Source organism: Myripristis murdjan, chromosome 10 (assembly GCF_902150065.1).
Source record: "Myripristis murdjan chromosome 10, fMyrMur1.1, whole genome shotgun sequence".
Lineage (NCBI taxonomy): Eukaryota > Metazoa > Chordata > Actinopteri > Holocentriformes > Holocentridae > Myripristis > Myripristis murdjan.
The window spans coordinates 25,633,991-25,651,497 of NC_043989.1; the positions used below are offsets into that span (position 1 = coordinate 25,633,991).

The 17,507-nt window shown below is 42.8% G+C and overlaps 1 protein-coding gene across 3 annotated transcripts; it reads left to right on the forward strand.

Annotated features, from left to right (window-relative positions):
- The first annotated feature begins 112 nt into the window (after positions 1 to 112).
- ganabb (glucosidase II alpha subunit b) lies at positions 113 to 16,593 on the forward strand. 3 transcript variants are annotated; one of them, XM_030061355.1, is made up of 25 exons: positions 113 to 255; positions 1,070 to 1,171; positions 1,325 to 1,433; positions 3,133 to 3,260; positions 4,064 to 4,243; positions 4,427 to 4,492; positions 5,786 to 5,846; positions 5,981 to 6,062; positions 6,343 to 6,439; positions 6,626 to 6,806; positions 6,918 to 7,071; positions 7,555 to 7,790; positions 7,968 to 8,094; positions 8,339 to 8,418; positions 8,792 to 8,932; positions 9,063 to 9,159; positions 9,489 to 9,590; positions 10,835 to 11,078; positions 11,816 to 11,880; positions 12,206 to 12,282; positions 12,483 to 12,557; positions 12,700 to 12,813; positions 12,942 to 13,051; positions 14,063 to 14,163; positions 14,598 to 16,593. In XM_030061355.1, the coding sequence occupies exons 1-25, from the start codon at positions 194 to 196 to the stop codon at positions 14,705 to 14,707; spliced, it is 2,901 nt and encodes a 966-aa protein (XP_029917215.1). In that variant the 5' UTR covers positions 113 to 193; the 3' UTR covers positions 14,708 to 16,593. The 3 variants fall into 3 exon arrangements, with proteins under 3 accessions (XP_029917215.1, XP_029917217.1, XP_029917216.1); XM_030061356.1 differs by lacking the exon at positions 113 to 255 and adding an exon at positions 363 to 496; XM_030061357.1 differs by lacking the exon at positions 4,427 to 4,492.
- Positions 16,594 to 17,507: the final 914 nt, after the last annotated feature.

Here is a 17,507-nt window from a genome sequence, read left to right on the forward strand (position 1 = left end):
ACATGCACCCTCGGTCACTTAGAGACCCCACCAAATAATAAGACAACATGTTGGCAAAGGGTTTCTAAATCACACAGATCCCTATATGTTGGAATCTGCCCGGTTCATAAAATAAAATTGTTCATAAATTTGGGGAAATTAAAAGTCAGTATACCGCTCAGGGGTTCAAATCTTGCTTTCCTAACGATCTTTGATGCGGAGTGAATGGGCGGAGCCAATCCAGAGCATTATCAAGATGGCCACCTTCACTGAACGGTAAGACAAAGCAGTTCCGCCGTTTAATCTTGTTTTTATCATCTGTTTGATATCTTATCGGTGCGCAAACGGGCAGCGATTATCGCCGGTGACCACCATCTTAGTATATCTGAGAGCAAACTGACCGAGCACAGTTTTATCGCCGCCAGAAATATGAATACTGGAAAAGTCTAGATCCTCCAATTGAATTAACGTTAGCGGCTTGACAGCCTACACTGGCTTAGCTAAGGTTGTTAGCCAGGTTAGCACGTTATTCCGCTCCTGTTGGGTCAGTGAATGACAATGCTGCAGCCGAACAATAACTTAAGACTTACTCCACCATTGAGAGATGAATACTCCATTGACACGAATAGGAACTTAGTTGTTCAGAAATCCCGTTTTACTAGAATACCGGTTAGCTACTGCTAGCTTACTAGCTACTAGCTAATTCAGTCTGTGCGAGCACACCATTCTAACCTCTTTGGCAGGAGCGTATCGACTGAAATAAATGCGCACATGCAAGCTCAGTGTACAACACGCACAGAGCATTTAAAATACAGTTGAATTATTACTATATTTACATCGTTGAGTTGTAGGAGGATGAGGAAACAGGAAATAGCTAAGCCCCCTCTGACATTTTCTTTCTCCACCTTTCACTTGACGCGTTTATCAGGACGGGCAGATCAAAGTCCGTTGTCTTTTCTCGTATAGTTTGCTCACACATAGCTGTGCTAGGAAATGCTTAGGAAGCGAGTCAAACACAGATGCTGTAAAAGAAGTTACCTGAGCAGTGGTTGTTAGCCTAAAAAAGTTTGCCTCCATCTCTCCTCTGTAGGATGGCGCCTGTCCTGCTGCTCTGGCTGGCTGTGTGCCTCAGTGGGACCTGGGCTGTGGACCGGGGTAACTTCAAGACCTGTGACCAGAGTGCCTTCTGCAAGTGAGTCGGCTGACTGGCAAGACAGACAAGCCTGCATGCATTCACAGTAGATGGACTCAGCTGAAGTTACAGTTGCCATTTGCCAAAGAAAAGCATAAGGCTGCCGTGTGACCTGTGGTGTGGATGCTGTTAAAAGTATGTGTATCCCAACAGGCGCCAGCGAGCGTTGAAGCCCGGCCAGTCTCCCTACCGAGCGCTGCTGGAGACCCTGGAGCTGACCAACACCAGACTCACCCTGCAGCTCATCAATGACAATAACAAGGTACAGCACAGATACTCGAACACATCACATAATGCATGATGTTCCTAAATCTTGCCTGTTGCCTACTTCCCATGTCACAACCCTTTCCATGTTTTTAATAAAGCCGGGACAACATGTTTATCCTCTGATTCAATACTATCACAATATCACAGTGCAGATTCATGTGTTGCAATTCCTAAGTTGTGCAGTTCTACAAGTATTGGGATTTGATATCACAATTTATTGCAATTTTTGTTTTTTGAACTATCCTCTGTTCTGTAAAGTGCTCAGAAACTCCCCCTTATTGTCAGTATGCTTGGAAAACCATACATCCTCTGAATGCCCTCGGTATCTAGTTTGTAGTTTCATGAGGCTGTGATTATCCTATAGGTCACAACAGATATTTTATTATGGGAGCTAACACCATCACGCATGATTAAAATGTGGCTCACTGAATCCACAAGTGTCTCAGCTTTACAGTCAAGCCCAATTTATGCAGCTCCAAGCCTGGTTAGGCCCCAGTATGCAGAAATAGACCATTTTAGAATCAGTGAAAATAACACGTTTGTACTTCATGCATGGTTTCTGCCTGCATGGGATTAGCATAAGGTCGTAATGCCTGCAAAGGGGAAACCTGTGGGTGCCCATAGAGCCCATTTTCATCCAGATATCTTGAGGTCAGAGGTCAAGGGACCCCTTTGAAAATGCCATTTTTTCCGTTGCCAAAATTTAGCCTAGCTTTAGAGTAATATTTAACCCCCTTGCTGACATCCTAGCATGACATGCTTGGTACAACAGATTTCTTAGGATGATACCAGCATCTTTACTCTAAATCAATTGAGGAATAAAAAAAAATTGAGTAAAAAATTTATATTAGAAAAGGGATCACAATACTTATGTGAATAATTTTTTTTCTTCCCCCACCCCTAATGTTTATTGTTACTTTGAAGACGTACTGGCATTTAGAAATGCCATAACTGGATGTGATGAACTGCTGACGTCAGATATCATCCCAGCCACAGTGAATGTTAAGCCCATTGTACAGTATGTCCTTTTAAAAATCCCTGTGGATTTTTACGTGGTCGTGTCAGATAACCAGCCATCATGTGAGATATTTGTGTGTAGTAATGTAATCAAATGGAGGAGATGTGTGTTTATAAAAAATAAATTACTTAATGTAATTTCATTTTTATACTAACTGAAGAAGCCATTGGTGAGTGAAATCAGCTGCTGTGTTGTGCTGTTGGAATAAAAAACCTGCAGACTCTCAGGTCTTAATGGCATACAGCTCGGAAAAACACAGCTATAAATGGATTAGGAAAAGGTACTAAGCCATTAAGTTTGATTCTGTTGACCCGTAGACACGCAAATCAGTTGAACCCAAAGGTAAAAAACAGCTTCTTTCTTACCCTTTGAGATCTGTTTCGAACTTTAGAAAATAAAGGTAAAATGTAGGATATCTGCAAAATTCCCACTTGCCACAGGCCACAATAGAAAACCAAAGTAATTCAATCAATAAGGGAGAAGGGGCAGTCTGGAAAATGTTCACCATGCACAAATGAGCCTTTTACGTTATCTCATCTCATACAAGTTAGAATGTAAAACCTCATTGTTCATCAGATGATGATTAAATTCCTCACTGTGTTCCCCCACTTCTCTCCCCCCTCTTTCTCTCTCTCTCTCCTCCTTCTCTCTCTCTCTCTCTCTCTCTCTCTCTCAGGTGCGTCTGCTGCTGGAGCTCTACCGTCTCCAGGGCAACATGACGAGGGTGAAGATTAACGAGCTGAAGCCGCTGAAACCTCGCTACGAGGTCCCAGACGTGCTCATCCAGGAGCCGCCTACAGAGCCGTAAGTCCCCCAGGGCTTGGACTGATAATGGGAATGGCGGGGTGAGGCACATAATGTACGCCAGTGACATTAAGCGTTCATGTCCCTCAGTCCCGGAATATGCTCAGTTTTGATCACAGATTAAATAGTGCCATGGATTTAAAAGTCAAATCAAATGGAGCAAATTTTTTAAATACGATGCGCAGTCACAGCTGTGTCTTAAAGCGAGCCAATTAGACTGGTCTGAATGAGCCAACAGCAAACAAATGAGGAAAATCTCAAGTAAGAACTAAGTTTGAGTCTAAATCATTTGAAAGAAAAAAGAAATTACTGATCCAGTTTCTTGGACAACATATGTACAGAGTCTGTTTACTTACGGCCTGGTGGTTGAGGAGGTGGTAGGAATACAGGAATTAAGATGTTAATAATTAGTTTTTTCAGTGAAACAAGTTCAAAAGGGCCATCTCAGGAAAAGAACCGGACTTCATGATTAATGTTTTGTGGCTTTTGCAGTGTGAATCTGTGCCATTAGTTCAAACTGTGATCATCTAGGTTCTGTTAAAAGATTAACTCCAGCACTGACCATTTTCAAATGCAGACAGGCTTTAGAGGCTTTAGAGGATTTTTTTATTATGGAGAGAGATGAGCTGTAGTGGAACATTGCTGTGTCGTAGGTTTTTTGGGGATAAAATAGGGTTCGAGTTTACAGTGTAGCATAGTAATTGACTGATCATAAGATTCCAATGTAATTCTCTTCATGTTTTTACTAAACTGAATCCACTCCATTCCTTCACCCTCCCTGTCCTCGCTGTTTCCCTCCACAGCATGTCCCTCCTGTCTCAGGATGAGAACGGGGTGGTTCTGTCCCTGGGGGCGGAGTCTCAGAGGGTCATAGTCAGTGCCCGACCCTTCCGATTGGACATCATGGAGGGGCGCGAGGTGCTGATGTCAGTAAACTCGCGCGGCCTGCTGGCCTTTGAGCACCTGAGGATGCGCAAGGACACGTGAGAAACCACGCGTACACACACGCAATCACGCTCACATTTACACATACACACCTTGACCAGCCCTCTCTTTTAATCCACATCCTCACTCAGTGGATGATTCTCTTTTTGTTCCCATGAAATGGTTTATTTTTTCAGTATTGTCTGACTCGTTGTTCTGTCCTCTTCTCCCTATCATCCTAGTTTCTCCTATAAAGTAACTAGCACAGTGGCTAGCGTGTGGGATAATATCAAGTGGGTATTCTCTAGGTAAAGACCCTTAAGCTTTGTAAGTGTGTATACTGTTTCTTGTGCTAATGCTGCCAATAGTGATGCAAGATGCAGGGCGTGCTAGACTTCCCATTACACTGAACACAGCGTTTAGTCTCAAATATGTATGAATGAGAGAAAAGTGTGTGTGTGTGGGTGGCAGTGTTGATCCACATAAATTTGTAAGGGGTCAAATTGGCCTCCTGTTACTTTCTAGTGAGCCATTTTCATATTTTGGGGGGGGGTGGTAATTTAAAATGTAAGTGCAACTTAAGAGGTTGATTTTCAGCATATTTCATGAAACAAACAATAAGAAATCATCCAGAGGGAACGTGAACATTCATCTGAAGCGCACAGGGCCTGAACGGCTCGGGCCCGGCAATGATTTTCACTGTATGTCATTGTCTTGTCAGATCAATGTTTGGTGGCTGAATCACACACCTAGAGTGTCACAGTAACAAACTGATCCAACACTGCAACTGCATGGACTGATTGGGCTTCATGACCACTTAGGTTAACTCAAAGTATTTATGCCCTGCCTGCAGAGTTCATGGTGCCAGCTTGTTGCAATAGCCAGGAAATGCACTAGTGCCAGGTCTAGAATTCAAGTGAGAGTAATCATAATCTAGCCTGATCATGTCCGTAGACCATTTCCCACCAGATATTGTACCTTGTGTTAAATCCTCAGGCAGTGCAGCCCAGTTTCCCTAATCCAACAGCAACATCTCTCTTTGTGGTTATGCTGCCATTTACACCTTATGTTTACATGTAAGATTCCCCTAAATGTGGATTTCTTTGGAGCTCGATTGAGCTTTAAAAGTAAGCTACATCCTGCATGTGTGTGGAGATAGCAGTTACATGCACCTACTGAAATTTGATCAGACCCTGGCTTGTCTGAAGGGGCCTAGATCACACACTGTGATGTGGTTGGTCCATTGGGTACAGGTGGTTCTTTAAAGGAGCCTTATGGGTGTTACAACATGCAGCCGCCTATAGAGGTCCTGTCCCATGATGCCTAGCTTGAAATAGCCACAAGGTAGGGAGTTGCTCAGTCCCTTTTGTCATTTAATTCCCGTAGGAGATGTAGCTGATTTCTTGTTAGTAATTAGTGTGCAGTCAGGAGACAATCACGGACCACCCTGTATGTATGTCCTCTTCTTTTTATCATAGTGTGATTTTTAAACTCATATCTCATTACCCATCCACTGCATTTGCTTCTGCCTGGGTAACATGTCTCTCTTCCTGCCCTATACTGTCCTGTCCCCTCCTTCCATTCTTCCTGTTGTGGAGCAGTCAAGCAGACCCAGAGGCAGAGAAGAAAGAGGAGGCTGATCCGGCTAACCAGGCCGAGGAGGTGGGAAATAAGACACATATAAATATATCTTATCACTCTCCTGTTTCTTCCCCTTAGTTTTCAACCCCTTTCCTACAATCCTGATTGGTTTTTCTACTCTAAGACTCTTTCATTGTTCCCCCGTTCTCTACCAGGCAGTAAACGAAGAGGAAGAGAAAGTAGAAGACGGGATGTGGGAGGAAACGTTTAAATCGCATTCAGACAGCAAACCTAACGGTAAGTCTCCTTGCTGTTTGGTCCTGCTCTCTGCTGGTCTCTTGGTGGTGCTTGTGATATTTTGAATTATAATGAATCTCAGCTCATACAGCCCTTGTCACAGTGTGTGTAGGAAGGGGGAGTTTTGCATTCCTTTGCTGAAATAAGCTGGCATGCAGGAAGTAGCGATAAACTGTTTTTACTTTACCATTATCAGGTACATAAAAATGACTGACTACAATTCTTGCTTTTATCATTTGTTATCTCCTCTAACACCCGATTGGTTGCTCTCCCTCTACAGGCCCGTCTGCTGTCAGTTTAGACTTCTCGTTGCCAGGAGTTGAGCACGTTTACGGCATTCCAGAGCATGCAGACACCCTCAAACTCAAAACCACAGAGTGAGTCCCAGCAGCACCCAGTTGCATTTGCACTGCTTTTTCATTTGGTCACTGAAAGGATTCGTTATGTTCTGAGAAAATTATGATATATTTGAGTAGTTCTCTGATGTTTCTTTTTACATGATCTGTAGCATTGTTCATTCTTGCATCATGGATCAAGCTTCACTTTGTCTGTGTGTGTTCCAGTGGGGGGGACCCATACCGGCTCTATAACCTGGATGTGTTCCAGTATGAACTGTACAACCCTATGGCCCTGTATGGTGCTGTCCCAGTCATGCTAGCCCACAACGCCCAGCGGACCACCGGCATCTTCTGGCTCAATGCCGCTGAGACATGGGTGGATATCAGCTCCAACACCGCAGGAAAGGTAGAGACAGCCAAGAGCTGGCACAACACAAAAACGTGAGCACACACACACAACTTGTTTGCCTTACAGTCCTTCACTCAGTGTGACTCTGTGGTGTCTGTGTCTATGCAGACAGTCTTTGGCAAGATGCTGGACTATGTGCAGGGCTCAAGTGAGACGCCACAGACAGACGTGCGCTGGATCTCTGAGAGCGGCATCATTGATGTTTTTGTTATGCTGGGACCGAAGCCCCAAGATGTTTTCTCCCAGTATGCCTCGCTTACAGGTCAGAAGATGGATGGCTATCCTCCTGCATGAACATTATAGCACACTTTCCCACATCTTTCAGTGATTCATGTACAAGACCGGGATTAAAGTTTTAATTTAAAACTTTCTCATTTACTTATACAATAGATAAAAATTTGTAATTCATTATAAAATGCAACAGCTCAAATTATAGGAGAATTTTGACAGGCAAAATTAAAGACCATATATAGCAACATCACTCAAATGTTACTGTTACTGTCAAGTTATTGACTTATCCACCACTGACAGATTTTACCAGCATTTGGCAGATAGCAGATATTAATTTTGCACTCTGGCCTTTAACATCAGATTTTAGTTGGGATGGGACATTTTAGGTCCAACCTATTGGGCCTATATCTGATAGCAAGGTGGACATTTGTGAACCCCAAAGACACTTTCTGGTCTTAAGAAACTCTCTCTCTAATCATACCTGACATCCTTGTCTTCTCTTGTCTTCTCCCAGGCACCCAGGCCTTCCCTCCCCTTTCTGCCCTCGCCTACCATCAGTGCCGCTGGAATTACAACGACCAGGAGGACGTGCAGGCGGTGGACGCAGGCTTTGACCAGCATGACATCCCCTATGACTTCATTTGGCTTGACATTGAGCACACCGACGGCAAGCGCTACTTCACGTGGGACCCGCACAAGTTTGCCACACCCAGGGACATGCTGCAGGGCATCATGGACAAGAAACGCAAGGTAAGGGTGACAAGTTACCCAACACCACTGTGCTAAGAGAAAGTGACACCCACCAAGGACAAAACATAGGACAGAAACTTGCCCGAAGCTTTAGTTGACCTGCTTCCATTTCCTGCAGTCTGAGCGAAGAAAAGTATCTATATTTTTCTCACTTTCTTTTCTTTTATCCATCAACAGATGGTGGCTATTGTGGATCCTCATATCAAAGTGGACAGCAACTACAAGATCCATAATGAAATCCGTTCTCGGGGTTACTATATCAAGAATAAAGACGGTGGAGATTACGAGGGCTGGTGCTGGCCTGGTAAGAGATCGAGGATGTGCTACCCATCCACAGAAGATGCTCTCTCAATTTATATTGCTCTATTATAAATCCAATTTCATGGTCTTTTACTGAGGTGATGAGAGTTAATAGCTCCTATTGGAGAGACACATCTAAACACTTGAGTCATTGCAAATTACATTATTCTGCTCAAGGTTGATTGGTTGATTTCTCACCCTCTCCCCATCAAACCATTTTCTGATCTGTTTTGTTTGATGTCCTTCAGGCAATGCAGGCTATCCAGACTTCACCAATCCAGAGATGAGGGCCTGGTGGGCCAGCATGTTTGCCTACGATCAGTACGAGGTGAGTCTTAAGGCTGCCTTCATCTCTGCTCTGTTGAAGAAAAATATTTTCTCATGTGGAACTGTGTGTGTCAATGTGTGTGTAAATAACAAAGCACCATAATTGGAACAATAGATGTTCACAGCTTTACACCCACTTTGGTCAATGATACCACTAATCATTTTTTTTTAACCTATATTTAACCAGGGAAAATCAAAGGCTATTTTTCAGCAGCATCCAGTTTCATTCACACATTCCCACCGGGATGCTGCTCAGTGCAATGATTTTTTTTTTTTTTTTTTGAGGATGGGGAGAAATTTGTCTTAGATTCTTAAGACTTTCTCTGTCCAAGTTTTCCCAGCCTACATCTCTAACTCCTCTGTCCACTCCACAGGGCTCCATGGAGAACCTCTACACGTGGAACGACATGAATGAGCCGTCGGTCTTCAACGGCCCAGAGGTCACCATGCACAAGGATGCAGTGCATGGTGCCTGGGAGCACCGCGACTTGCACAACCTCTATGGCTTCTATGTGGTGAGTGTACACCATTTTATGAATTGTGGCTTTGTGCAAACAGTGTATTCTGAGCAGCATTTTTTTGGTAATATGTGTGTGCATTTCGGATGCTGACTCCTCCACTAACTGTCCTGTATGTGACCTGCAGCAAATGGCCACAGCGGAGGGCCTGGTCCAGAGGTCGGGGGGAGTAGAGCGGCCATTTGTCCTGACCAGGGCCTTCTTTGCTGGGTCACAGCGCTATGGTGAGCGTTCTGCTGCCTTAATGCGTCCTTATTTTTCTGTACTGCAAGCAAGCAATATTATCAGCAAAACTGGCCTCTCCCAGGTCAAAGCACTCTTTGTTTTTCTGACAGTATGGCTCAACATGTAATGTTAATGTGCTTGTAATACAGTGTTGTAACAGTGAATTAGATATTGTTTGTCATTAATTATTTCAACCAAATTTTCATCGAAGGTCTTGTGTAAGACTTGGATCACTTGAAAGTGAAAAAAAGGATTGTGTTCTTTTCCCAGGGTATTCTAGCACAGGACCTTTGTAGTCTTTAAATAATGGGTGTTTGTGTGTCTCCAGGTGCCGTGTGGACAGGGGATAATGCTGCTGAGTGGGATCACCTGAAGATCTCCATTCCCATGTGCCTGAGCCTGGGCCTGGTGGGAGTGTCTTTCTGTGGGGGTAAGCATCACCCGCCTTAAGGTCAAATGATTCTTCTTCGCTGGAGAGTCTGTGTGCGCACTCAGCTGACTGCTCAAATGCTGGACAGCTGAGTGTCAAGATTTGATCAGTGTTTGGGACATATTTCTTACCATGAATTTGTGATCTCTTACAGTTTGAATAAATTTAGGATGAATTGGCAACATCAGAGAATCTTTGCAAACCTTAGTTCAAGTCAGTTGAAGAGATACGACAAGATGACCTGAACCTGTTAGCTGTATGATCTGTAGTATTGTTTTTTTAATAAAAGGAATGGATGATACATTTTGTTTCTAACTGCAACAAGGTACCCAAACTTAATTTGTCAGTATGACAAACAAGTGAGCCATCAAAATTAAAAGCTAGTTATGTTTCCTTATCTCCACATAATGCAAATGGTGATTTAATAAGCAAATTAAAACTTTAAATAGACTGACAAAATAAAATACGGGCTACATTGATACATTGATGCTCAGGTGTTCTGGTGCTTGACGGATATAGGTACATTTTTAATGGTGCAATGCCATTAATAATCATTGTTTGCTGAGAACACATTGGATGTTGAAACGGTTGTTCAAAGGCAACAATGACCTGTTGAATTTCCTCTCTGTTGGGAGTGGTCAAACAGGTTTTACTGTTTAGCAACATGTTGCCGCCTTTGACAACTAAGAACCACAAGTGTTGGTTATAATGTGCAACAGTTGCCCTCTTTAACATCAGCATGTTGAAATTCCCAGCAGTCTAAAACCCAGCATGCATTGAATCACAAGTGGCTCAGGAACAGCAATGGAAGAAGACTGTGATGCTGACTCAGGTTTTGAGGACAGGCACAGGACAGGCACCTCTGTTAAAAATCAGTATTCCTGAAGTCATTTGACCTGAATCACCAAAAAGTAACTGATAATGCTATCATTTAAATGCACATGATGTGTTGCCATAGTGAAGGCACTCGTTCCCTGGGTATACCAGTAGCAGTTATATTTAACATTCCTGCCTGCTGTGCCTCATGCGCTCTCCAGAGAATGAAGCAATGATCACTGTCATATTTTATAACAGTCATCAAAGAAAGTTGCCTGGGCACATCAAGCAGCTCTCTTTCTATCCCCTCTAATTCTGATGTAGGTCATTACTGTATTTGTGAAGCACTGCTTTGTTCCACCAATATTTTATCACACTGCCCAGGTGCTTCCTGGCTTGACTTAACATCTTTCCTGTCTGTGCCACAGCTGATGTGGGTGGCTTCTTCAAGACTCCGAGCAGCGAGCTGCTGGTGCGGTGGTACCAGACAGGTGCCTACCAGCCGTTCTTCAGGGCTCATGCCCACCTGGACACACCACGCCGCGAGCCCTGGCTGTTTGGACCCGAGAACACAGCGCTAATCCGGGAAGCAGTGCGTCAACGCTACGCCCTGCTGCCCTACTGGTACCAGCTGTTCTACCACGCATACCGCACTGGACACCCCGTCATGAGGTGGGCACATGGAGATGCGAGTATATGTTTATATTTGTGTCCCCTCCAGTAATCTCACCTGTGGAGGTGAGGAGAGAAAAAAAATCAGTGCATCAAGACATTGTGTTTTTATTTTTTGTTGTTCAGAATCCACTCTGCATATTGTGATACTGACAGGTGTAAGCCCTGTTATTTTACAGAGGAGCAGGTTTTTCACTTTATAAAGACTCTAGGTGTCAGATGAGGAATCACAATGTTGTAGCTTTGAGAAATTCTGAGGCCCTACTGGAACTTCATCTGGACTACTTCTCTCAGTCAAAATAGACACCATTAAGCCTGCACCAGCAAGCTGCAAGGTAGATGATTGGATGTCTTTAGCATTTTAAAAACAAAAACAGTTGACATGAACTCCCTGTTAACATCATCTATAAGCTTTTCGCTGGTTTAGTGTGTGTCTCCGGTATTAAAATACTGGGGCAATATGCAACCTAACACATTTACGCAGAAACCAAAGTGAAAACTTCTTGGATGTCTTCCTGTATCCTGTGATTAAGTCTGACACAACTGAGTTTGAATGCTTGTTTAGTTAAACTCAGATTTGCGCTCTTCCAGTGTTTGCATTTTCATGGTTTTGCAAGTTATTACAATGTGCTACATCACACAGAAATGTGTACTGCGAATTCAGTTTTTGTCAAAATTGTATTTTCAATACCAAGTACCCTATAAAATACCCACTGCTACTCACCTCTCTCTCGTAGACCGTTGTGGGTGGAGTATCCTCAGGACACTGCTACTTTTGCCATGGATGACCAGTTCTTGATTGGTGAGTCAAACACTCTTGTGCACAAAGGTTTTCTTCCACATAGTTTTAGCAAACACACAGTGCATGCATGAGCAGTTAACTGATCGCACGGCAGTACAGTGGTAAAGGAGGGATCAGAACATTTGGCAAAGTGTAGGTGCTTTGGATCATGTTTTCAGTTTTCTTGCTATGTTCGCTTTCCTGCAATACACTTCAGCTACAAGAAAACTGGAAACTGAACTGGAGGAGTCAAGGGCAAGATAACTGAATAGCAAATGAAAACTTGAGAATTTTGTTGGTTGGAAGTGGTTCCCAACACTGCTCACACCATTTTGCTTTGCTGCAGGGAGGGACTTGTTGGTTCACCCAGTGACTGAGGAGGGAGCCAGAGGGATCACTGCTTACCTGCCTGGTAAAGGAGAGGTGAGAGGCTTGTTTCATCTGTCATAACAGTCCTGAAAAAGAAGCACAGACATCTCAACACATGCTTTGGCTGCCTGTCCTGCCTAATGCCCTAAGGCATGGTCCTGTCAAGGGAAATGTTCCTTTATATGACTGGATGTCATTAAGATGAAAGCACATGCAGGTTGTTGAGTTCCTGTTCTAACTTGTGTGTCTCTTAGGTTTGGTTTGATGTCCACACCTTCCAGAAGCACAACGGGGCCCAAAACCTTTATGTCCCTGTCACCATGAGTTCTGTAAGACACACACGCAAATAAACATACACAGTGTCCAGCTAACACTTTAATTACACATCAAGGACGACCAATAGATTGTTGAATTGTACTGTGTTTCCTCATTTGTCTCTGGTTGATTTGTAGCCTTCTGTCCTCTTGTCAGATCCCTGTATACCAGCGCGGTGGCTCCATTATTCCCAGGAAGATTAGAGTTCGTAGGTCTTCCACCTGCATGGAGCACGACCCCTACACTTTATATGTGGCTCTCAGTCCTCAGGTAACTCAAAGACTCACACACAGACTGCTAACACGAGGAGAGCCTCTCATTGTCCTTTGTTATTTTGTCACACAGCCTGCCAAATGGCACGGTCATATTTGAAAGGTCTGCCTGTCTCTCCGTAACAGAGAACCGCCGAGGGTGAACTCTACATTGATGACGGCCACACCTTTAACTTCAACAAGAAGGAGTTCATCCACAGGAGGCTGTCCTTTGCCAACAACGTCCTCTCTTCCATGTGGGTGATTAAAGGACTCTCTCTGTTTCAGTTCTATAAAAAACAAAAAGACTGTGTGCTGAGTTCATTATCACGCCACCATGAGTGATAAGTTAATCAACAAAGGCATTTCAGCAGCTGGCTGACATTATGGAATGTTTTCAGATGTTTTTTTTTTTAATCTATACAAGCCATAGTTGTCTTACCTTGGCCTGCATATCTGGACAGGAACTATTCCACAAGACCAACAATGTAAAATGTCAATTTCAAAGTGAAAATACCAACAAAAGAATGTGCCAACTAACATTCCCTGGCACATACATTAAGTTGAATCTCTCGCAAGAAGACACAGTGGTATCCACGTTTGAATCTGTGGCAACAAGACATGATTGGTTGTCCCTAGCAGAAAGAAATAAAGGAAAAAAAACAAGATTCCAAACTGAAGCAGTTGTTGATCACTTGCGACGCCCACTGGCTGCTTAAGAGGAGTGAGGACTCAACTGTGGTATAAAACAGGTTTTTCAAAGGTTTTAAATGACCGCAACCACATGAGGTCCTTGATGATGCATCCATAAGTGGGCATAAAAAAAATTATTAGGCTGATAGATTAGCTGCAGCCAGACACACACTCTCACACACACACACACCAACAGACACACATGCCAAACACATGATCCCCTCCAGCCTGCCACCTGTCAAGTCTACTATCAGATATTATTTCTGTCATCGCCAATCTGTGATGTTCCTTGCATTCTGTGATTTTAATTTAGGGTTAAGTGATATAAGGATATACCTGACTCAGAATCAAATAAGATTTTTTTCTTAGTCTTTCTGGAAATCAGAAAATGAATTGGCACAAGTGTCTGTGTTCATAGGAGTTCATAATCTTGATCATTTCTGTATCATGTTAATGATATAGATGATATCGCAGGAGCTTCAGTTTTTTTTTTTTTTTTTTTTTTTTTTTTTTTTTAGTGAAGGTGAAATGTGGACAAAACTGAAGTGTTGACCTCTCTCTGTCTCTTTCAACAGTAATCTGGCTCCAGATGCCCAGTTTTCTACCCAGTCTTGGATCGAGCGTATCCTCATACTGGGAGCCAGTAAGCCCAGTAAGGTTACCCTCAAGACTGCCGGTGAGTGCTTGAAGTGTTTCTTCATGTTTTTATATGGTAAAATTATTATGTTAATGTTCCCTAATTTGGATGTGGAGAACCTGGTGGAGTGGGTGCACACTGAACTTGTCAGGATGCTGCAACATGTTGGAGCAAAGAATCAAAATCTGAAATGTGACTGGGCATGGATTATTCAGGAGTACAGCATAAGCTACTTAGATCTCTCACTATATTTCATTATTGTGGCTTATAAAAGCTACTGCCAAAAATAACTCTCCCTATAAATAGACTAGTAGGTAAGTAATACTGTTTGCTTTAGGAGGCCAAAGATAACTTTTCAGTGATCTTTGCTTGTTGCCCCCAAGAGATTCAGTTTTTCCTAAATAATTTTTTTCCTCAATTCAGTGGTTGCACTGTTAGCTTCATTGTTCGATGCTTTCACTCTCTCTCTCCAGATGGTCAGGAGAGCCAACTGGAGTTTGATTTTGACGCCTCCATGTCAGTGTTAACGCTTCGCAAGCCCGGCATGAACGCAGGGGCGGACTGGACCGTGGTGCTTCAGTAACCATGGAGACCAGACTGGAGGAGGAGGAGTAAGCGACTGAATTGTACTGAACAGGAGAAGGAGAGAGAGGGACTGAGTGGAGCAGACACAAGCGCTTATACAAGAGACAGACTCAAGCAAGACGACAAGAGAACTGGCTCAGCCACTGTGGAACATGGAGACGAGAGAGACTGAGGACCTAAACACACACACACACACACACACACACACACACTTTAATAGACATGCCATTCGCACACACGCCTCTCCATACATCATTTGTAGTTTTCATCCATGCATACCAATTACTCCCTTCCTTGCCACCTACTGTATAGACACACACACACACACAGTGTGTACACCTGTCAGCAGGACTAAGCCACATTACATCTATACCATGTCCCTCTTGTGTTCAGTCAAACTAAAATGGTTGGTCACCTAACTGAAGGGTTACTACTAGATTGATAATTTTGTCACTTTTTTTCAGTTTTGATAAAGAATAAGAAAATCAAACCATGATGTCATTGTAATGAATCTTTGGGGGTAGGAAAACAACACACAGGCACATTGTTTGTCTTCTTTTTTTCCCTCTTTTTTTTCTTTTTTTTAATCGTGGACTTTGTCCCCCGCCCCCTTTTCCATCCAGAATGTGTCAGAAGAGAGATCACTGTGGAGATTGTTTGTTGTTTCAAATGAAGGTGCACACTCAAACACACATGCTCCAGTAACTGTTGATTCCCTCTCTCTGGCCGTGTGTATTTGACTTGACTCTTGGGGAGAAAAAAAAAAAAAGTTCATTCCATTCCCCCTCTCAGCCAAGCACTTCAGTCCATAAAGAAATCAATGTTTATAACTTGTGCCACATTTTAGGCAAGTTGCATTCAGGGAGGCTTCGCCAACAATCCCTTATGTGGCTCTGCACTAACCTGTATTGTCATGTGCATTTTCAACTTTCCTTGCAGCCACAAAATGTAAAGAGATAATCATATTTGCTGCCGACCAAGGCTACTTCATTCTTTTTTTAGTCTCTCCCTAAATTAACCTTTGAATTTGCGCGTGTGGAAATGTCATTATGGTTACTAAATTTCAGAATAAATGTTCAGGCTGTCCAACAGCAACTGCTGAAGAGATGGGGGATTTTTGGCGTTTCTTTTGGACAAGATGCTGTTTGGCAACAGGAATTGTTCAGGGGACTGAACCACTGATGTGGAACAATCATCCTGTTGACATGTTTTCTTTATGTTCTTTTTCTGATGTGTCCAACATTGTTTACTTGAGTTTCTTTTGTTTTTGTTTTTGTTTTTTATTTTTAAATGAATGCACTTGAAGAGTGAGAACTAAAAACCAGTTTAGATTTTGGGTATTAATTAGATAATGGGATAGTCCAGGATTTCCAGTGTGTCATTTCTAATATTTAAGTCAACAAGGGACGGGTCAAGCCTAATCCTCGACCTTGAACCATGTTTCAGCAGTGAGTATCTACTGAAAATCTTCTCTGACTTTTGATCATGTGCGTCCATAAAAAAATGTCTCCAAAATGTGAACCCAGCAACTGTAAATATTCAAATGAACCTCTGGAGACTCTGGAATCCGTCTAGTCAAAACTTCTGACCTTTTAGGGGGAATTGCTAATGTCTAAGTTTGTCTCCTTGATTGTTTTCATGATCAGGACATACACTTTGCTGCAGGTTTTTTTGTAGGAGGTAAGCGTTTTAGTCGGTGAGATGTCCCGAGCTGGTTGAAACTCAAGTTTAAGGAGTCTGCAGCTGTCTGAATGGAAAGTATTGCAGATGTATTTAATGAGACCAAGTGAAAATAAACTTGACCAAATGTAAGAAAGAAGCTACCTTTGTTTTGATTGAATGAAATCAAATTGGGTGTTAATAAAGTGTTCATTCTCACTAGAACCCATGTGTCCTGTTCAGTGTCTTAATGGGTGTAAATGGGGCCACATATTTACTTTGGTTTTGGTATCATACACCACTCACAAAAAGTTAGGGATATTCGGCTTTCGGGTGAAATTTCAGGATGAACCTAAAATGCATTATAACCTTTACAGGTGAACTTAATGTGACCTTCTGTAAACTTTTGAATGCACATGTCCAACTGTTCAGTGTTTCAGTACTTTTTGCACACGTTGCTGTTCTCTAACAAGGAGTTTAACGGCAAAATTCACATCAGGTGTTTGATGCTCCAGCTCATCGAGGTCGTATCATTAGGGAACGGCTGCTGGAGACTGGGGTACCTCAAATGGAGTGGCCTGCACTTTCTCAGACCTGAATCCCATAGAAAACCTATGGGATCAGCTGAGTCGCCGTGTAGAGGCTCGGAGCTCTGTACCCCAGAACCTCAATGTCCTGAGGGCCGCCCTTCAAGAAGAGTGGGATGCCATGCCTCAGCAGACAATAAGTCGACTTGTGAACAGCATGAGACGTCGTTGTCAAGCTGTAATTGATGCTCAAGGGCACATGACAAGTTATTGACACTGACATTTTTTGTTGTGGTATATCCACCACTGTTGTTGGCTTTTGTTTCAAGAAATTGTTTGAGATGAGGAAATCACCAGTGTATGCTTCTACTTAAATGCCCTACTTTCATGATATAATATCACTGTAGCGTGAACTTTTTACAATTTCCATAAATTTCACCCAAAAGCCAAATATCCCTAACTTTTTGTGAGTAGTGTATATTTTAAATGATTTGTACTAACAGTGCTGTCATAGAAAATGCAGATTTCTTGTGCTGCTGCGTTCAGACGCCTTTCACAATTGGCTTGATTAGTTTCAAAAACATGGAGAAAATAATAGGCAACTCACTGTAG